The sequence below is a fragment of the Mustela putorius genome, unplaced genomic scaffold (assembly GCF_011764305.1).
Source record: "Mustela putorius furo isolate JIRA1106 unplaced genomic scaffold, ASM1176430v1.1 tig00003834_pilon_pilon_pilon, whole genome shotgun sequence".
Taxonomy (NCBI): domain Eukaryota; kingdom Metazoa; phylum Chordata; class Mammalia; order Carnivora; family Mustelidae; genus Mustela; species Mustela putorius.
In genome coordinates, this window is record NW_025421987.1 from 118,016,151 (window position 1) to 118,034,434 (window position 18,284).

The window sequence follows — 18,284 nt, forward strand, 5'->3', positions numbered from 1 at the left end:
AATAAATTATGCAGACATTTAAGGCAATCTATGAAATGTTCTATTTTGGTCATATTCTAATATTAGAAAGCAAATTTTATGCATTATATGCATAAAATATTGTACCATGTGAGAGGTATAGGTGGCTATATAATTGATAATAACCCCAGGACATGCTAAATATGTAATCTTCCAATACATGTTTTTGAGTTTTAGGGTACAGGGCCTGTTGATATCCTTGAGTGCTGCATAGAAAGGACACCCAAGAACACACCCACTTTTTACTCAATAGTAATTTCTGGAGGCTGGAAACCAATACCCGCCATTGCCAATTTTCAAGGATGTTATTATTTAATATTCCTCAAGAAGGATAAAGGGATTTTCAGTTATAGACATATGTATGGATCTTGACTTGATCCTGTCCTCTGGGGTCTTACTGCACTGATTTCTTTTGGCTGCTTGAATTGTGCTGGACTCTGGTGGGGCTACCTTCAGCCCTTTGTAGGCTGGACACTTTTGCCACAAAAAGTGACAGCTCAAGGATATGTCACACATATAACGACAGCTCCTATATAGAATGGGTCTAGGAGCAGCAACAGTTATCAGTTGCTAAGAGGGGTAGAGGTGGGGGAAATTTTGTAGAAGCTGAGTTTGCATGGCAGACATAGGGTTTTTTTTTTAAATGGTTATTTGGGGTGAAGATTATAGGGGAACCCAATGTTCCCTCCGGCTAGCCACAGCACTGCCACAGTTCCCATTGCCTTTGACTGGGCATTAATGCAGCGCCTACTCGTTCTGATAGCTCCTCCTCCTTTCACCTCTCTCCCCAGTTTCCCAGGGCATGAGAAATGGCATGGAGCTCCTGGGTACCCGTGTACATTCTAGGCCAGGGCGAACCAAAAGACAGAACATTCTTGTTACACTGTAGCGTAGTCTGGGTTAGCCTTTGCGAACTCTCCAGGATAGTGCGAACTTTTCTCTTCTTGGGTGCATGTGGGCACCGTGCATCCGAGTTTTGGCTGGTATGTCAACAGGGTCAGTCCCAGTAGCGTACTTTGCGGACTCTTTGAGGCAAGTCCAGGGCTGCAGTGGATGGGCGTAGAATGCCGCACCCAGTTCCGTCTTAGGGCAACTCCCACTACCCCCAGCCAACATTTCCCTTTAATGCGCGTGCCGTCAAGGTCCCCGCGTCCCTTCCCCTCAGGTCGTCTCGTCAGCCTCTGTTTCCCTCTCCTCTCCTGTGTCCCTGCCTTCGCTTCTCCATGGCACTGCCCTCGCCCACCCCCGCCACTGCTCACTTGCGGGACTCGGCTGTCACTTTACTTTTCCGCGCCGCCTCCCCGCCCCCTCGCCAGGCCGGCCGGGCAGCCCGGCTGTGCGCGCGCCCGCCCCCGCCCCCTCGCGGCCGCGCGCGGGGAGGAGGCGGGGCCGAGCGGCCTTGGGGTGCCGGGAGGCGCGCGGCGCGGCACGGCCGACGTGGGGCTCGCGCTCTCGCGGTCTCTCCCGGGCGGGCACGCGGGGACGCGCACTCGCGGGCGCGCGCGCGGACGGCCGGGCGGCGGCAGCGTCTCACGGAGGTGGTGGCTTCACTTTCCAGGACTCAGGGGCGGCCACAGCAGCCGCCGCGGGCAAGAGCCTCGGGAGCCGGAGCTGGAACGGCCGCGGGCGGCGGCGGAGGCGCTGAGGGTGAGTCCGGGCGGGCGCGAGCGCGGCGGGTACAGGCGTGGCCGGGCGGCCGGGTGCGTGGTGCGCGGGTCCGGCTTTCGGTGACTAGACCGTCTGCGGGGACACCCCGTCCTCGAGGCCTCCCAGCACCCCCGCCCCCGAAGCCCTCTCTCCCCGCGCTTGGGCTGGAGCCCACGACCTGCGCGGACGCCCCTCCCTCAGGTATTCGCCCGGGCCTCGCCGGTGCCCCCCCCCCACCATCCGTCCCCGTCCCCGGCGTCCTCCCTCTGGCGGGCTTCCCCCCCAACCTCGCCTCCACGTCGCAGGTCTCTGCTTACACCGCTTGCGCCCTAGTTCTCTCCCCTGTTCCCCGGCGTGCCCCATTCCCTGCGCCCCCTCCCGCGAGCCTCCTTGCCCCGGTTTCTCGCCTTTTCCACCCCTCCCCCCTTTCATCCCCCCCCCCCCCGCCTCGTCCCACCCTGCCCATCTTCTACCCCCTTCCGTTCTCAGTTCCCCATCCTTCGCCACCCTCCCAGCCCCTTTCCTCTCCCAGCCGCATCCTGGAACTAAGTCTTTGCAAAAGTACTGGATAAATGTCACGGTGGAAAGTGCCCGTCTTGATCTTTTGCTATTTTCCCTAATTGCATAATTGCTGCACATGGTGTCTCTCCCGGTGAGTGCCGGGTCTGGCTCCCCCGCCGCCGCACCCCCGCGGCCCTCCTGGAGAAGACCTTGTGGGGTGTGTTTGTGTATACCCTGGTGTGAAGTGTGTGTTGTATTGGTCTTTTGTGAAGCCTAGCGCTTGTCACAGTTTGGAGCTGAAGCCCATTTTTTTCTGGTCTCTTCTCTGCAGCCCCCCCTGGCCTGGTTTGAAACTGGATTCCCTCGGCCCTCCTCCCTCCACTTCTCCCCCTCTCTTCTCTCATAATGTTTTGATCCTTTTGCCCTTTACCATTTCTAATGAAGATAAAGCGTAGCTTCTTGTGGCTTTTTTCCCCCCACGACCAACCAGAAATGTCCAATCCATCTTCCCTTAAGGAAATTAAGGCCGTTTTAGAAAGACATCATCCTGTGCTCGGTGGCTGTTAGACCTATTTGCATGTTTTCAAGATTCATCGTTTTATATTGTGTATTCTTGAGAGTCTACTCAGATATTTGTATTTAAAAGTACAAAAGGAAGTCCTAGGGCTTACCTTGAGATTACCTAGCGCTTTGGGAAGATTTCAAGCTCTTCTTAGTGATTTTTTTTTTTTTAAATCCTCTGTTCTTTAAAAAGTGTGTTCCTGAATATGTGGTAATAATTCAGTCTGGACCTTGGGATTTAAATAATTGTCTCAGCAATTTGGATGCTCTGGCTCTTTAGCGTTTTGTATGTGGGTTGATGCTGATGATGTAGTGTTTTCATATAATGTCATACCCCATTTTATCTCCCCCAGAACATAGCACCTTTTCCTCAAAAATTGTGTTTTATTTTACATTTTAAGAAAGTTTAGAAATTTTAGTAGGAAGACAAATAACAAGATATTACATGACAGAATTAGGCGTTTTCTTGTTGTAAAAGCTCAAATGCACATTGCAGTTTTATACCATAAAATACAGTTATAAGGCTTATCTGGATAGTAATCAAATTTATGAAGTTACCATAGTTGCTTTTACTTATCAGTTATGTTTATAACCGAATCATTTCGTTTTTATGGAACAAGTGAATTTCATTTACTATATTGTTGATTTCCAGGACTGTAATTACCACATAGAGTGCATAGCTAATACAGGCTTAATTTGTGTGTTGAAGAAGGAACAATATCTAAACTCTAAATATAACACATTTTTTGAGGAAAGTCTATTTTATGTTTAGAAGCCAAGTTTTAGTTTGAGTCTATATTTAAAAATGTAGATTTAAATATCTTACTAGCTTTGAAACTATCATTGAAGAAGAGCTCTATGTTTATAACCCTGGAATTTAAATTTATCTTCCTTCTAGATTAGATGATTTGATCAAATTAGCTAATTAGGAATTAATCTTAAAGATAATCTTAAAATGCTGATTTATAATATAGCTTTAAAGAGTTTTGATTCATGACTTTTTATTCATTTATACTTTGATAAGACAAAACACCAATTTTATATTTATAGTTAATTAAAGTGCTTGTAGACTGCTTTTTCTTCATAAAAATTAGTTGCCACCTGAGTGGTGCAATAATTTTTTTCCTAATACTTTTTTCTGTAATTGGGCATTTAAGACCAAAATCAGTGGAAATTTGCCTTACTCTTGATATTTGAAAAAGACATGAAAACTTTGTTTCTAAAAGTTTCTGTAGTGTTTATTAGTGGTCTCTGATGAATTACATTAACATTTGGATGAAATAAAGTGAGGTCAAAAGTAGAAATAAAATTTTTTCTGTATGGTGAAACTATAGAAATTATACGTCTATTTGGGTTTCTCTTTATGGAAAGTAGTGAAACTTAAGAGTATATATCATCATACAGTTTATGTGAAGTTCAGAGATGGACAAGATGTGGTCTTAGAGGTTGGGGTAGTAACAGGAGAGACGAATATGCTGTTTCTTGGCCTGGATACTGGTAACACAAGTGTGTTCAGTACATGACAACTCATTGGCCAACACTCACCATTTGTGTTCTGTTCTATATGTATATTACAATTTAAGAATTTTCCTTAAGGATTTCCTCTAATACTTACCTTCTATTGGCATTCTTTTAGTATCCACATCTTCACTACTTCTCCACTTATTTCTTGATCTGTCAGTTTTCTAAACTCCATCAGCCAAACACACTGAGACCCAAGCCCATTTATTAATAACCACTTTGTGGAGTTATAATCCATGTACTGCAATACTCACCCTTTCAAAATAGATAGTATACTAAGTGGTCTCAGTATATAGTCACAAGGATGTGCAACCATCACAACTATCTGTTTTTAGAACATTTTCAGCACCTTAAATAGAAACACCATACCTATTAGCACTCACTCCCTATTTGGATATTTTTAATCATTTCTTTTTAAATTTATTGAGTTAGTAATCTCTACACCCAGCATTAGGCTAAAACTCGCAACCCTGAGATCAAGAGTTGCATGCTCTACCAACTGAGTCAGCCAGGTGCCCCATAATAGTACTTTTCAGTAGTCCTCTGGAGAGACTAGTTTTCGTTTTTCTATATTCTGAAGCAATTTTCAAAATTTGGGCTTCAGATTATAGCTCAGATTGAATCATTGAGTAATCCTTCAAGTAATTATATGCTCATTGCAGTATTAGCATACAAATGTACATAAATAAGAATATTAAGAAGAATATATATACTATATATATACCTGTAACTCTATAAATGTATATATATAAATGTGTATAACTAAAGTAATATATAATTGAAACTGAGGGCATAGTTTATTAAGCTGAGGTTCCAGGTTCAGTAAAAAAGAATTTCATTTCATTTAGATTTCCCTATATTTGTCATGTAATGGATTGCTTCTGGTTTAGGATGTATAAAAGGAGTTCTCACTCATTCCACATTTCTTAAAATAGTGCCAACAGCATTTTGCTATATCCAAGGACCTTTCCCTGAGAATTGGTCTCTTTCTGACTTCCATGCACATCTGCTCTAACTTGCTCTTATATATACATACTTACTAAATTTTAAACTTGTGATATATTTTAATTGAAAGAAGTAAGTTGGAAAAATAAATCAATGTTAAATCCAAGGGTAAGAATTAAAGTGAAATAAAAATGAAAAAAAAAAAGCAAGAAATATGTTAGGACTGTTAGAGCTAGACATGAAACATACTGATATAAAATTTCAGTATTCTATTAAGTGACTTTAGTGCTCATAAAAGTTGTCACAGCTGTGGAGACTGATGCTCTCCATTTACAGAATAGGTAGAAGAGCAGGCAGATTTCTCTCAGTGTGTTTCAGAGCTGCTTGTGCAGATCTGTTTTATTTGGCATGGGGGATGGGATGTTGGAGTTGAGAGGGGTGATGGTGTGCTTGTGTGACGTCTCATGGAAGGCATTCAGTATTTTCTGTTGACTGTTCACCTCTCTTCCATTCTCTTCCATTGCTTTTTGGTTTGTCTTACCATAAAAACTTCAATCCATTAAAGATTTGTATTATGAAATCACTTTGATTTAGAGCAAGCTGTAAGTTAAATCTTGGGTGATGATGAATTTTCATCATTGTTAACTAGCTATATATATATTTAGACTAATTATAGTAATAAACACCAGTGCTTTATTTGAGGTACTTTCTTTTACAAAGTGGTTATTAGGTGACAGTAACATAGTGAGCACAAGGCTCTTTAGAATCTGGACATTGATTTGTCAGTTTCGTTTTGAATTTGTCAGTACACTCTAAGCTAGTTTGGTCATAAGGGATCTGTTCATAGAAATCAGACTCAGAAATTGATTATGATGGGTTGACAGTTGAGAAGGGATATCCCTTCTCACTTAGAATTTTTTGTGTCTGCTATCCAGGTTGTAGCTGCAGCTATATGTCAAGGTATTAAGAAAGTTGAGTTGATAATCAGAGCTGTGTGGGGAGCATGAACTCAGAGCAAAGGGAATTTGAAAGCCTTTAGGAATATTTTATCCAAGGCTGGGGAGGGGGGGAGGGGAGTCCCTCAGCATCTCAAGACAGTGTCCATTTCTTGTGAAACACAGTTGCTTGGTATATTGCTCGACATGCTGACACCATCATGTGGTTCAGTTTTTATTTAGAATCATGTGGGCCTCTGTGTTCTTTTGTGTTCTTCTGTTACCAGAGATAACAGTTGACTAGTTTGGAGGATTTGAATTTAGTAGTTTTCAGAATATTTAGAGTTGTACAACATCACCATTATCTAATTTAAGAACATTTTCATCACCCCAAAAGAATACTTCATACCTATTAGCACTCCTTTACCCATTTTTCCCTCATTCCTAGTCCTGGCAAACACTTACCAACTTCTCTGTCTCTGTGAATTTGCCTATTCTGTACAGTTCATGTAAATGGAAACATATAGTTGTCTTTTGTGACCGGCTTCCTTCACTTAGTGTAATGTTTTTAAAGTTCATCCATGTTGTAGTGTGTATATATTGTGCTTCATTACTTTTTACAACTGAATAATATTCCATTGTGTGGCTGTATACTATTTGGTTTATCCATTTATTAGTGGATGTTTGAGTTGTTTCCTCTTTTGGCTTTATGAGTAATTTTTTAAAAAGATTTTATTTATTTATTTGAGAGAGGAAGAGAATGAGAGAGAGCGAGCATGAGAGGGGGAAGGTCAGAGAGAGAAGCAGACCCCCTGCTGAGCAGGGAGCCTGATGCGGGACTTGATCCTGGGACTCCAGGATCATGACCTGAGCCGAAGGCAGTCAGTTGCTCAAGCAACTGAGCCACCCAGGTGCCCAAGCTTTATGAATAATGTTACTGTGAACATTTTGTGTGTATATTTTGTGGTTTTCATTTTTTTTCCTAGTTACATTTTGAGAGAAAAGTTTTGGCAACTCCCAAAGCTGATTTGTAAGTGGCAACTGTATTCATTGTATATTAGCTTTGCTTCTACTTTGAGGTTTACTTTTTCTCTATTTTAGAGGTAGTCCTCCCATAACTAAATAATTGATTTTTTATTTTCAATCCAGGGTCTAAAATGTCCACTGAGGCACAAAGAGTTGATGACAGCCCAAGCACTAGTGGAGGAAGTTCTGATGGAGACCAACGTGAAAGTGTTCAGCAAGAACCAGAAAGAGAGCAAGTTCAGCCCAAGAAAAAGGAGGGAAAAATATCCAGCAAAACAGCTGCTAAATTGTCAACTAGTGCTAAAAGGTACCTCAATTATTATATGCCTTTTAGAAAAGTTTTAGTCTCAATTTATTGTTTTAAATTCTATCTTTGTGTTGTATTTAGTCATTTTTCTGGGGTGTGGTCCATGAGATTCAGGGATTTTTCTTTCTTATTCAAGATTCTTTTACAGTGTTTTAATTGTAGGCAATATGAACTTTTTAATATTTAAAGTCAGTTAACCAGAATGGCACATCCATAAATATATATATCCATTGTGTGTGTTTATGTATTATTAATTGAGCATATATAGGAAAATGTGTGTAAATGTATGATAGTTTGATTTACTTGACTATAAATATTTTATTCTTTTCTGTAACAGGACAGTGAGTAGAATTCTATTAAAAAAGTTGTTGAACGATGTGTATTTTCTACTACTCCCTATTAGTAAAGTTAGAAATGCTGAAGTTTGACAAATACATCTTGGTTTTATTGTATTAGGCAGTGGGTCCATCTTGATATGCTTTTTTTTCTCTAGACAATAGATCTGGAAGGTAGATACTTGAATGATTCTCTATTGCCACATCAGTTGCTTATGAGAGACATAAACTTTAATATTGTTTAATTATAGAATATCTCTTGGAAAATAATTTAAGAGTAAACTAGATTGAGTACAGTTTTTCCCTATTTTGTGATTTAATGTTCTTGTTTTGTTCTAATACCTTTTAAAAGATGTCAAATAGGAAGCATAATGAAGGCATTTTGTAAGTTTTAGGCATAGAGGAATGTCTGAGTGTTGAATGATAGTTTTATATTTTTTTGGGTTGTCTGGGTTAGGGGGTCCTTTCCTGAAGACCAAAAACCATTACAGTCTAGCAGACCTTTGGCCTAGTCAATTTCCTTCTGGCCTAGTAAATTCTCAGGATCAGGAAGAACCTTCTCAAGCCTCCATGTGGAACATGAGCTTCTAGATAGAGATGTTGGAGTGATCATGAGTGGTCTTTCCAAGGGACTGTGGTAGTCATACCTTTCCCAAAAGTGTATTGCTGATCCCTGACTTCTGATGAAGGAGTTGTGTGGAAGGCAGATAGCCTCAAATTTTAAGCCTTTGTAGAATATGCCAGTGTGGGGAAAGGGTTCTGTTTGTTTTTGCTGTCACAGCACAAGTCCAGAGGGCCTTTAGCTGGCTGACATGACCCCTCTGCTGCTTGGCCAAAACACAAAATGACCTGCTGCTGGGAAAGGGGGAGGTGGAGTTAGTATGGATAGGAAAGGTAAGAAGGGAGAAAATACGACATTTAGATGAAAGAAAGGAGGTTGGGGTGGGTGGGTAAGAGATACTCAGATACAGACTGTGCCTGCATATGCACAAGAAAACTATAATTCAGTCCCTCAGCTTCTGATAGTAAGGATTTCCACATGGCATCTTTAGCTTATCAGAAAAGGGAGAGGATGGGCTGGCTAGGTCTGTGGGGAGTGGGGTCTAGATAGTGCTTCTCCTGGCTCCGTGCTCAGTTCTCCCATGATTGCTTGTTAGCAAAGACTCTTTCTTGAAGCCCTGCCTTTCCCCCTGTTGGGAGTACCACTGTAAAATCCTTCAAAATCCTCTTTCTTTCTTAAGATTATTTATTTATTTACTTATTTGACAGAGAGAGAGTGACAGTGACAAGAGGGAACACAAGCAGGTGGATCGGGAGAGGGAGAAGCAGGCTTCCTGCTGAGCACAGAGCCTGATGCGGGGACCCTGGGATCATGAACTGAGCCAAAGGCAGATGCTTAATGACGGAGCCACCAGGCGCCCCCAAAATCCTGTTTCTTGAGTGATGTATCAAAAGATCAAATTCTGCTTAGGAGAGATTATTAATGTATCATGTGTGAAACTGAGGATTGCATGAATTTTTTCACATACATGGATCGTCTTTTACTTTATTTTACTGCAGTGTGTAAAACAGGTATAGATTATATATTCAAACCTAGTCCTCCCCATCTTTTTTAAGTAGGGGATAAGATGTAGTTTTGAGATGGTGTGTGTAAAGAATTCAAAACAGTACCTGGCTGGCATATAATAGAAATTGGTATTATTGCATTGGTTAAAGTATTAAGTGTTGTCTGAATTGCTTTTTGGCTGAAGGAATCCCTCTACTGACAGATTCTTTCTTGTGAATTTGTGATTTTTTTTTTTTTAAGATTTTATTTATTTATTTGAGAGAGAAAGAGGGCATGAGTGGGAGGGAAGAACAGAGGGAGAAGCAGATTCCCCGCTGAGCAGGGATCCTGATGCTGGGCTCCCATCTCAGGACCCCAAGATCGTGACCTGAACTGAAGCAGACGTTTAACTGAGGTTTTTTAAAGAGAACATGTTTCTACATAAAATCATTTAGTTCTTCAATTATAGCACATTTCATGCAGTTGAGCACCTATGAGCACCTATGTGCCAAGTGCTTTCCTTGAGTGACTATAAAATGCATATAATCACAGCATCTGAGTATTTCTTTTTTAACAATACTGCATCCTCAAAGGCTAACATATATTTCATTTCCCAAAGTTTATCAAGTGAACTTGAAAAATACCTACAAGACTTTAACTGGACAAAGTCTATAAATGACAATATCAGTGTATGAGATCTTACTAGATGCCAAATAAATGCTTTATCATGTTTAGTTCTCACAGCAGCCCTATGAAGATGGTATCATTATCTCCATTTTACAGAAAAGGAAACCCAGCATTAGAAATGTTAAATTATGTATCTAAGATCACAAGGCTACTAAATCCTATAAACTTCCTCTAGAATATCTTTAGGTAGTTTATGGGTGACAGTATCTGAAGTGACTTAATCATTTATTTGACAGAGAGAGAGGGAGAGTACAAGCTGGGGGGAGGGGAGAGGGAGAAGCAGGCCCTCTGCTGAGCAGGGAGCCTGATGCAGGGCTCAGTGCCAGGACCCTGAGATCATGATCTGAGCCGAAGGCAGATGCTTAACAAACTGAGCCACCCCGGCACCCCTGTAATCTGTGATTTTAAAATTGTGATTTATGACCTTCCTCTAGAAGATCTCCAGGTGTTTTACGGGTTTCAGTATCTGAAGTGATTAAATCATTTACTATATGTTTTAAGTATAAAAATGCGGCTTCCCTGCTGGCTTTTTAAGTTAAAAGAAAAAGCTTAATTCTTCACTCTTCCTTTTCCCTGATTTAGTTGATAGTGAAGTTATTTTATTTATTTTATGTTTGTCATCTTTGCTTAAGTTCTAACAACTGAGAAAAAATTTGAGAATCATGAGGGCATCTTTTAAATTCATCATTATATCTACAGTGCCTACCATAGGAAGGTCATAATATTTATTTACTGGTTTCCTTAGAACCTTGAGTTTATTATAGGGATTGGATCTTCCATGCATATTAAGATCCCAGTACTAATTACAAGATTCAAAGTTAGAGGTAGTTTCAAAATGAAATTCCGATTTATTATCATTAATTGGTTTTTATTCAGGTGAGAAGTCTTTTCCATTTGGTGTCATTTTATAGGAGAAAGTTTATCTATTAGAAGCAGTGTAGAGCTTGGATTCTAGAGGTGGGGTATGGGTTTAATTATAGGTTCTGGCAAATAGCCTTGTGATTTTAGATACATAATTTAACATTTCTTTCTTCTTTTTTTTTTTTTTTAATTTTATTTATTTGACAGAGAGGGATCACAAGTAGGCAGAGAGAGAGGGGAAAGCAGGGAAAAATAAATATAAATAAATATAAATAAATAAATAAATAAGGGATCACAAGTAGGCAGAGAGAGAGAGGGGAAAGCAGGCTCCTGCCGAGCAGAGAGCCCAATGTGGGGCTTGAACCCAGGACCCTGAGATCATGACCTGAGCCAAAGGCAGAGGCTTAACCCACTGAGCCACGCAGGTGCCCCCATAATTTAACATTTCTAATTCTAGGTTTTCTTTTCTATAAAATGGAGATAATAATGGTACTGTCTTCATAGGGCTGTTGTGAGAACTAAATGTGATAAAGCATTTATTTGGCATCTGATAAGGTCTCATACACCAATGCTGTCATTGTCAGACTTTGTGCCAGTTAAAGTCTTGTAGATATTTTTCAAGCTCATTTGATAAATTTTCGGACAATGAGATATATGTTAGCCTTTGAGGATGTAGTGCTGTTGTTAAACTAGATATACTCAGATGCTGTGATTATACGCATTTTATAGTCACTCAAGAAAAGCACTTTGCACATAGGTGTTCAATTGCCTGAAATGTGCTATAATTGAAGAACTAAATGATTTTGTGTAGAAACATGTTTTCTTAAAAAAAAATCTCGGTTTTCAAGTATTATGGAAAAGTAATGTAGGGTAGGATACAGGAAACAGTTAAGTGGGTATTTTATTTAAACAATGGTATGAATTAATTTCATCTATTTTGAGTGAAGAGGAAGATTATAGTTACATCTTTGATCAATTTTTGCTCTTTGGCAAGAATTTGTTTCTTAAAACATTGGCATGCTGTTATCATGGTCTGTTCTCCTGATAATGTCTGTATCACTCCTGTTATATTCGCAAGTATGTAGTTGGACTATGTCTGGCACTGACAAGTTTTGATGATTTTATTAAATTTATGAGTCAGTTGAATAAAATAACTGTTTTGAGCTTGTCATTGAATTGACTGCACTACTTTCAAGTGTTGATACATCTGTAAATGTGAATTTTAAGTCACATTTATTCCAGATTAACTTTAGACATTGTAATCTTATTGGACATAATAGAGTGTTTTAGGAATGAATGCTGTTTGGTTTTAGACTAAATTATTGTTAGGTTGGAAGGTGGATTCTTGTACTTTCCAGCATCAACTTTTATTATATAAGCTCTTAGTTTTCTGCATTAGAATGAAGTAGTACTCTTCATAGATAATTTTTTGTACTTAATCTTCTTGGTTCTAAATGTACATATACAAACTTTTTAATGTTTCTGAAATCAGGATGAATCTTACAGTTGATGTGCAAAATCATTTAATTGAAGATATCTTAAAAATCACAGATCATCATTCAACCATTAAACTTTAGGCTTACTATTTGCAATGACTCTGTTTTCGGGGTTAATTCAGATACCACTTTGACATTTATTTATTTATTTGTTTTTAAAGATTTTATTTATTTGAGAGAGAGAGAGCACATGCTTGAACACATGTGCAAGGGGAGGGGGAGCGGGAGAAGCAGGCTCCTCACTGAGCAGGGAGCCCAGTGTGGGGCTCAATCCTAGGACCTTTGGATCATGACCTGAACTGAAGGCAGCTTCTTACCGACTGATCCACCCAGGTGCTCGCTACTTTGAAGTTTAAAATAGTTCAGTAATTAATGGTGTGATGTTTTTCTTCCTGAGAATAATTTCATTTTCAAGGGTTTTGACCAGTTCATTCTGTTAGTCAGAATAACAGTTCTCAGGTGATCAAGGAATACAGTCCATAGAGGAATATAGAAAGTAATTTTGGTGGAATGAAGTTTTTTGTTTTTTGTTTTTTTTAAAGTAACTGCTGAGAAAATACCTTTGTGAATTGCCATGTCCAAATATTCTTGTTCTACTTGGATCTGAACGAGTTACTGAATTTTCTTTAGCCTGAAATCTGTGTGTGTGTTTTAAACATGTCAGTACTTACTGCTTCATTTTTCTGAACCATTAATCCAATGTGGTGTTGTTAAAATGAGCACTTCATATTTTCTCCATTTTGTATAATTTTGATACCATATTCTTTATGTAAGTCCAAATAAATCATGATTGTTATTTCACTTCCCCTCTTCCCACTCCATTCTTTTTAGCAAATGACGGTCACGTGCAGGACTCTTACCTCTTTCTGGAATAGCTAAGGTATTAGGTTGTCTTACGAACTGAAATTTAGTTTGTATTTTGCTTCTGACTTGTCTCAATACTTACGTGCAGTTCCTGACTTCTGTATCATAATAACCAAAGAAGTGGCACTGCTAGATAGAAATTGGGAATTTAAGCAATTGTCTAGTTGATTTATGTCTGAAGAAATAATTTTGTCTTAAAAGTTCTGATAAGAGAGAGGCCTTTTGTTTGTTTGACTTAGCAAGATAATTGCCTGTCTTTCATGTTACCAGGGTACAATAACTAGCCTTAGTTTCCTTATCTTTTAAATGGGAAATGATAAAACAGTAATACTTAGAGAATTCTGTGAGATTTATTTAGTTCACTTTTAGTAGACAAAGATCATCATGTGAAAGGTAGGCTGTAAGTATGAATTACTAATACTTTTTCATTTTTCTTCAACCTAAGGGACAGATTCTGAAATAGCTGCCTCCTTACTTTCCCCACATCAAGACTGAGAATCTTAATACATACCATGATCACAACTTTTGAGAAAGAATTGAATTGCTGTCCTTAAAAGCAGCAAGATATCTTGCAACTGTTTAAATAGCAGTTCTTAGTATTATCTTTTCTGTCAAGAGAAATACAGCCATTCTTAGGTGTGGCACAAAATACATTTTAATGTATAGACTCATTGCTTAGAGTTGTCAAGTTTATCAGTAAATTGCTTTTTATATTGAATAATTAGATCTGGAATTATAGACATTTAGAGGGGTTCGAGTTCCATTATAGAATTATTTGATAGAAAATTATGATTTATCAATTTTTTTTTTTTTTTTAAAGTAGGCTCCATGCTTAGCCTGGAGCCCAGTGCAGGGCTAACCTCATGACTATGAGATTGATATCTCAGCTGAGATCAGGAGTCAGACGCTTAACCTATTGAGCCTCCCAAGTGCCCCTGATTTATCAATTTTTTAAACCCAGAGGGATGGTATAAGCATAGAACAAGATGAGTTATTTGAAAATCCCATAGAAATTCTATTAAAAAGCTTTCTTCGACAATTTAAGCTTGCTCATTTGAATGGCTGTTTTTTTGGTCCTCTTGGTTTAAAAACAATTCATAGATGTTATTCATGTTTCTGATAACTAATTAAGCAATACAGAGACATTTTAGTGGAAAGCAACAATTTCTGTCCAAATACCTTCTCTATCCCAGCTTATTCCCTTGAAGCAAACTCTTTTCACCATCACTAAGTCCTTCTGTTGGTGTTTATGCATAACAAATTATATAGAATACTTAAACCTGTTTGTTGAATTGTTAGTATCTTTTGACTCTTTGCTATGAAATTTGAAGATGTAGCTTGTTTACCTACTCTTCATTCCCTTTTCCTCCTCCCAGTTAATGGTAGTTACATTAAAAAAAAAAGTATTAGATGTCTTTCATAACTAAATCGTATATTTAAGCCATTATTTCTTATTCTTTCAATTTTCAACAGTATTTCTTGGTTCCCTACTTTGTAAAATGGAGATATTAATAACCTTCATTCTTTCTCCATCTTCTCAAACTGTTTTCAGTTAGGTACACTTAATTTTACACCTTGAAGGTTAGTAATATTTACATTGCATAGCACGACTACAGTGAATCTTCTTTGTGTTGTTTATAAGCAAAAGACATATAAATTGCCAGTGCATTTACTATAACAAAATATTCAGTGCAAGACCAAATAGAACTTTACGATTAGATTTGCTACAAATCCAATATCATGATCTCTAGAATACCCAGTGGGTCATAACATTAGGCTAGATAGGTCCAATCTCTCTTTTTTCCCCCTTAACATTTGTTACTTCATTAAAATAGTTTTACATTTTAGTTGCCTTCATATTTGATCTATGGTTTTCTAACACAGGTGTTTTCTTTTTTTCTTTTCTATTTTTAAAAAGATTTTATTTATTTATTTATCACAAGTAGGCAGAGAGGCAGGCAGAGAGAGAAGGAAGCAGGCTCCCCGAGCAGAGGTCCTGCCCCCCCCCCCCGCCCCGCCCATGCGGGGCTTGATCCCAAGACCCTAAGTGCCCCCAACACAGGTGTTTTTCTTCTGGAATTTCTGGTTGTCTTTCTCCCCACCTCCCTTAAATAATGTGTCTTTGTTATATTCTTAAGCACTCTGCAGTCCCTTCTGGGCTGTCTCAACCTGTTTAGTTTACGCCTGTCTACTTTATCTTCCAAAAATACACTGAAATTCTCATTTCCTTCTCTTGCTGTTTACTCCTTTTTGCACTTTCAGTATTTTGCCCCCCTGTGCTTTTCTACCTGCTCTAAGTGGGGTCTTGAAGGAGTGGGAGGTGAATGTGTGTGTGCTTATTTTGCTATCATTAATCTGGACTTACTTGATTTAGTTTTGAAGTACCTATTTTTTTACTTCTGTATGAAATTCATAAAGGGTGTTCACCAATATCAGGTCTTTGAGATTTCTCATTTAATTATGGGCTGTATATACTTAAAAAAATATTTATTTATTTGAGAGTGAGGATGAGCCTGTGCACCTGAGCCCATGTATGGTTGGGGGGAGGGGCACCAGGAGGGAATCTTCAAGTCGATTCCCCACTGAGCATGGAGTCCTACATGGGCTTGATGCCAGGAACCATGAGATGATGACCTGAGCCAAATCCAAGATCTGACGCTTAACTGACTGAGCTACCCAGGCGCTCCTGGGCTGTATATAATTTATGTGTATCTGAACACATCACAGAATCCATATTTAAAGGAATATGTTTTAAAGATAAAACAAATCCTAGTTGCCCTATTTATAGTATGGAAAATAAACCTCTTCATTTTATAAGATAGGAAACTAAGGCTGAGGGAGAAGATGCAGGTTTGAGTAGTCTTTTTATCCAAGAACTCTCAATTAATGGTAGAACAGAATTAAAATGAAAGTTTTCTTGGTTTTGAACTTACTAGTCTTGCTCAGCTTCATAATGTTTCCCCAGCCTTGAATCACATGGCTTAGAAAAGTGAAAATTGTGTTCGTAGCATGCAGTTCTTTCAGGAAATTGAAGCTAATCCTCTTGGACAAGTCATGTCTATTTCTTTATTTTCATTTGTTGTATTGAAAAAAATGTGGAATGAAATTGTTTGATAGTAAATGTTTTTGTTCAGATTCTTATTTTTTAAGGTACTTTAGTCAACTATCATCCATTCACTATCACAGTAATTAACCAAATAGCAGGTATCCAGTTAGCAAATCCTCATATTTAAAAAGCAAAGGAGAAGAAGTGGGGTTTTGAGAATTTTTTTGTATTTGCTTTGACAAAGCCTATGTTTAATAATGCTGAATGATAGTTAAGACATTGCTTGGTCTTATTAAACAATGTAGCACTGTTAAGCCTTTGTGTGTGTGTGTGTGTGTGTGTGTGTGTGTATGTATATATAAATAAGAGGTTAGGTGCAGTTAAAAATCAAAAGTTAAAAAATAACATGAGCACAAAAGCAGGTTTTTAAAAAGTTCTTTTTGCAATGCAATGACATTAAGATGATTATCCACATATTATTAGGATAGTTCTTGCAAAAGGTTTAGTGTCAGATTGGAAAGTCTCAGTCTTCTCCAACCTAGAGGCTTCAGGGAGGAATACCATTTATATTTGGATAGCAGTTTCAGGTGTTAGAATGAGATCCTGATAATTCTTTCTTCACCAGTTGATTGGATCATTTACAGTGCTTGGATTTATCTTAATAATCACTTTCCATCTTAGTGGGGATGTTCTAAATAAGAAGTTGGAATGATCTGTAAATAATGTGGCAAAGGTATCTAATTTAAACTACAAATTTTGGTTATTATCAGTTGTTCAATGAAGCTTTTTAAAAAAGATGTATTTATATTAGAGAGAGCGAGCTGGTGAGCCATTCAGAGGGGCACAAGGAGAGAGAGAGAGGGAGACCCCCTACTGAGCGCAGAGCCTGCCATGGGGCTTGAGCTCATAAACCGGAGATCATGACTTGAACAGAAGTTAAGAGTTTGACGCTTAACTGACTGAGCCATCCAGGTGTCCTGGTTAGATGAAGTTTCTAGTGTTGCTTCTACAGGGTGTGTGTACTCTTAACGACCAATCCTTTTTTTTTGTAGGTGCATTGCCAAAATCATGACAGAAGTTATGGCTTGGTTATTATTGTATATGATGATTTATATAGTATTAGTATTTTTTTTAAAGATTTTATTTATTTGCCAGAGACAGAGGGAGAGAGAGCGAGTGAGCACAGGCAGACAAAGAGGCAGGCAGAGGCAGAGGGAGAAGCAGGCTCCCCGCCGAGCAAGGAGCCCGATGTGGGACTCGATCCCAGGACCCTGGGATCATGACCTGAGCCGAAGGCAGCTGCTTAACCAACTGAGGCACCCAGGCGTCCCTATAGTATTAGTATTTTTTAAAAAGCATACAAATGGGAAATATTTGTGTTAAAGTATAACATTTTAGTGAACTATTAAGACAATAAAGGCATTTTAACATAACTTTGTCTTTATTTTAAAGAATTCAGAAGGAACTTGCAGAGATTACGTTGGACCCTCCTCCCAACTGTAGGTAAGTACTTACAGATTTTTATTTATTTGTATCTTTTGTGCAAGGTATAATTGAGTGTTGGTCTCATGTATAACTGTTATTGTAGTTTGATTGGTAAAACATCATTATAGTTTGAACTTAAATGACTGTGGAAGACAGTTATTGTTTCTGTGTAGAAATGGAATACTTATCAAGTATATTTGTAGAGGTATAGTGGAGTTGCAAACAGAATAATGCAATAACAATAAGATAATGAAATTATAGAGTAACAAATTTAATTATCTTTCAGTGGAATAGGTGTGGGGGCCTTAATTTCTTTAATATAGAATAATAGTGTGGCTAAAATATTTGCTATTTGATAATTCACTTGTTACGTTGTTGAAAATTGATTTTTAAAAGGACCAGAACATTAAATAGTGTTTTTTCATGGTTTTCATTATTTCTTACAGTCCTCGGCTGTAGCTAATTAAGAATGGGTGATTTGAGGCAGCAATGTTAAATTTAAA

The 18,284-nt window shown here is 38.6% G+C and overlaps 1 protein-coding gene across 3 annotated transcripts in view; it reads left to right on the plus strand.

The window, feature by feature from the left end:
• The first annotated feature begins 1,409 nt into the window (after nt 1–1,409).
• Nucleotides 1,410–18,284, plus strand: part of UBE2E2 (ubiquitin conjugating enzyme E2 E2) — a 376,389-nt gene continuing 359,514 nt past the window's right edge. The window contains exons 1-3 of one of the 3 annotated variants that reach the window (XM_045088962.1): nt 1,410–1,665; nt 7,278–7,461; nt 17,749–17,799. In XM_045088962.1, coding sequence (XP_044944897.1) covers nt 7,286–7,461; nt 17,749–17,799 — 227 coding nt within the window. In that variant the 5' untranslated portion in view covers nt 1,410–1,665; nt 7,278–7,285. Of the gene's footprint in view, nt 1,666–1,720; nt 1,867–7,277; nt 7,462–17,748; nt 17,800–18,284 lie in introns of those variants that run through there. The other 2 variants (XM_045088963.1, XM_045088964.1) reach the window with 2 other exon arrangements.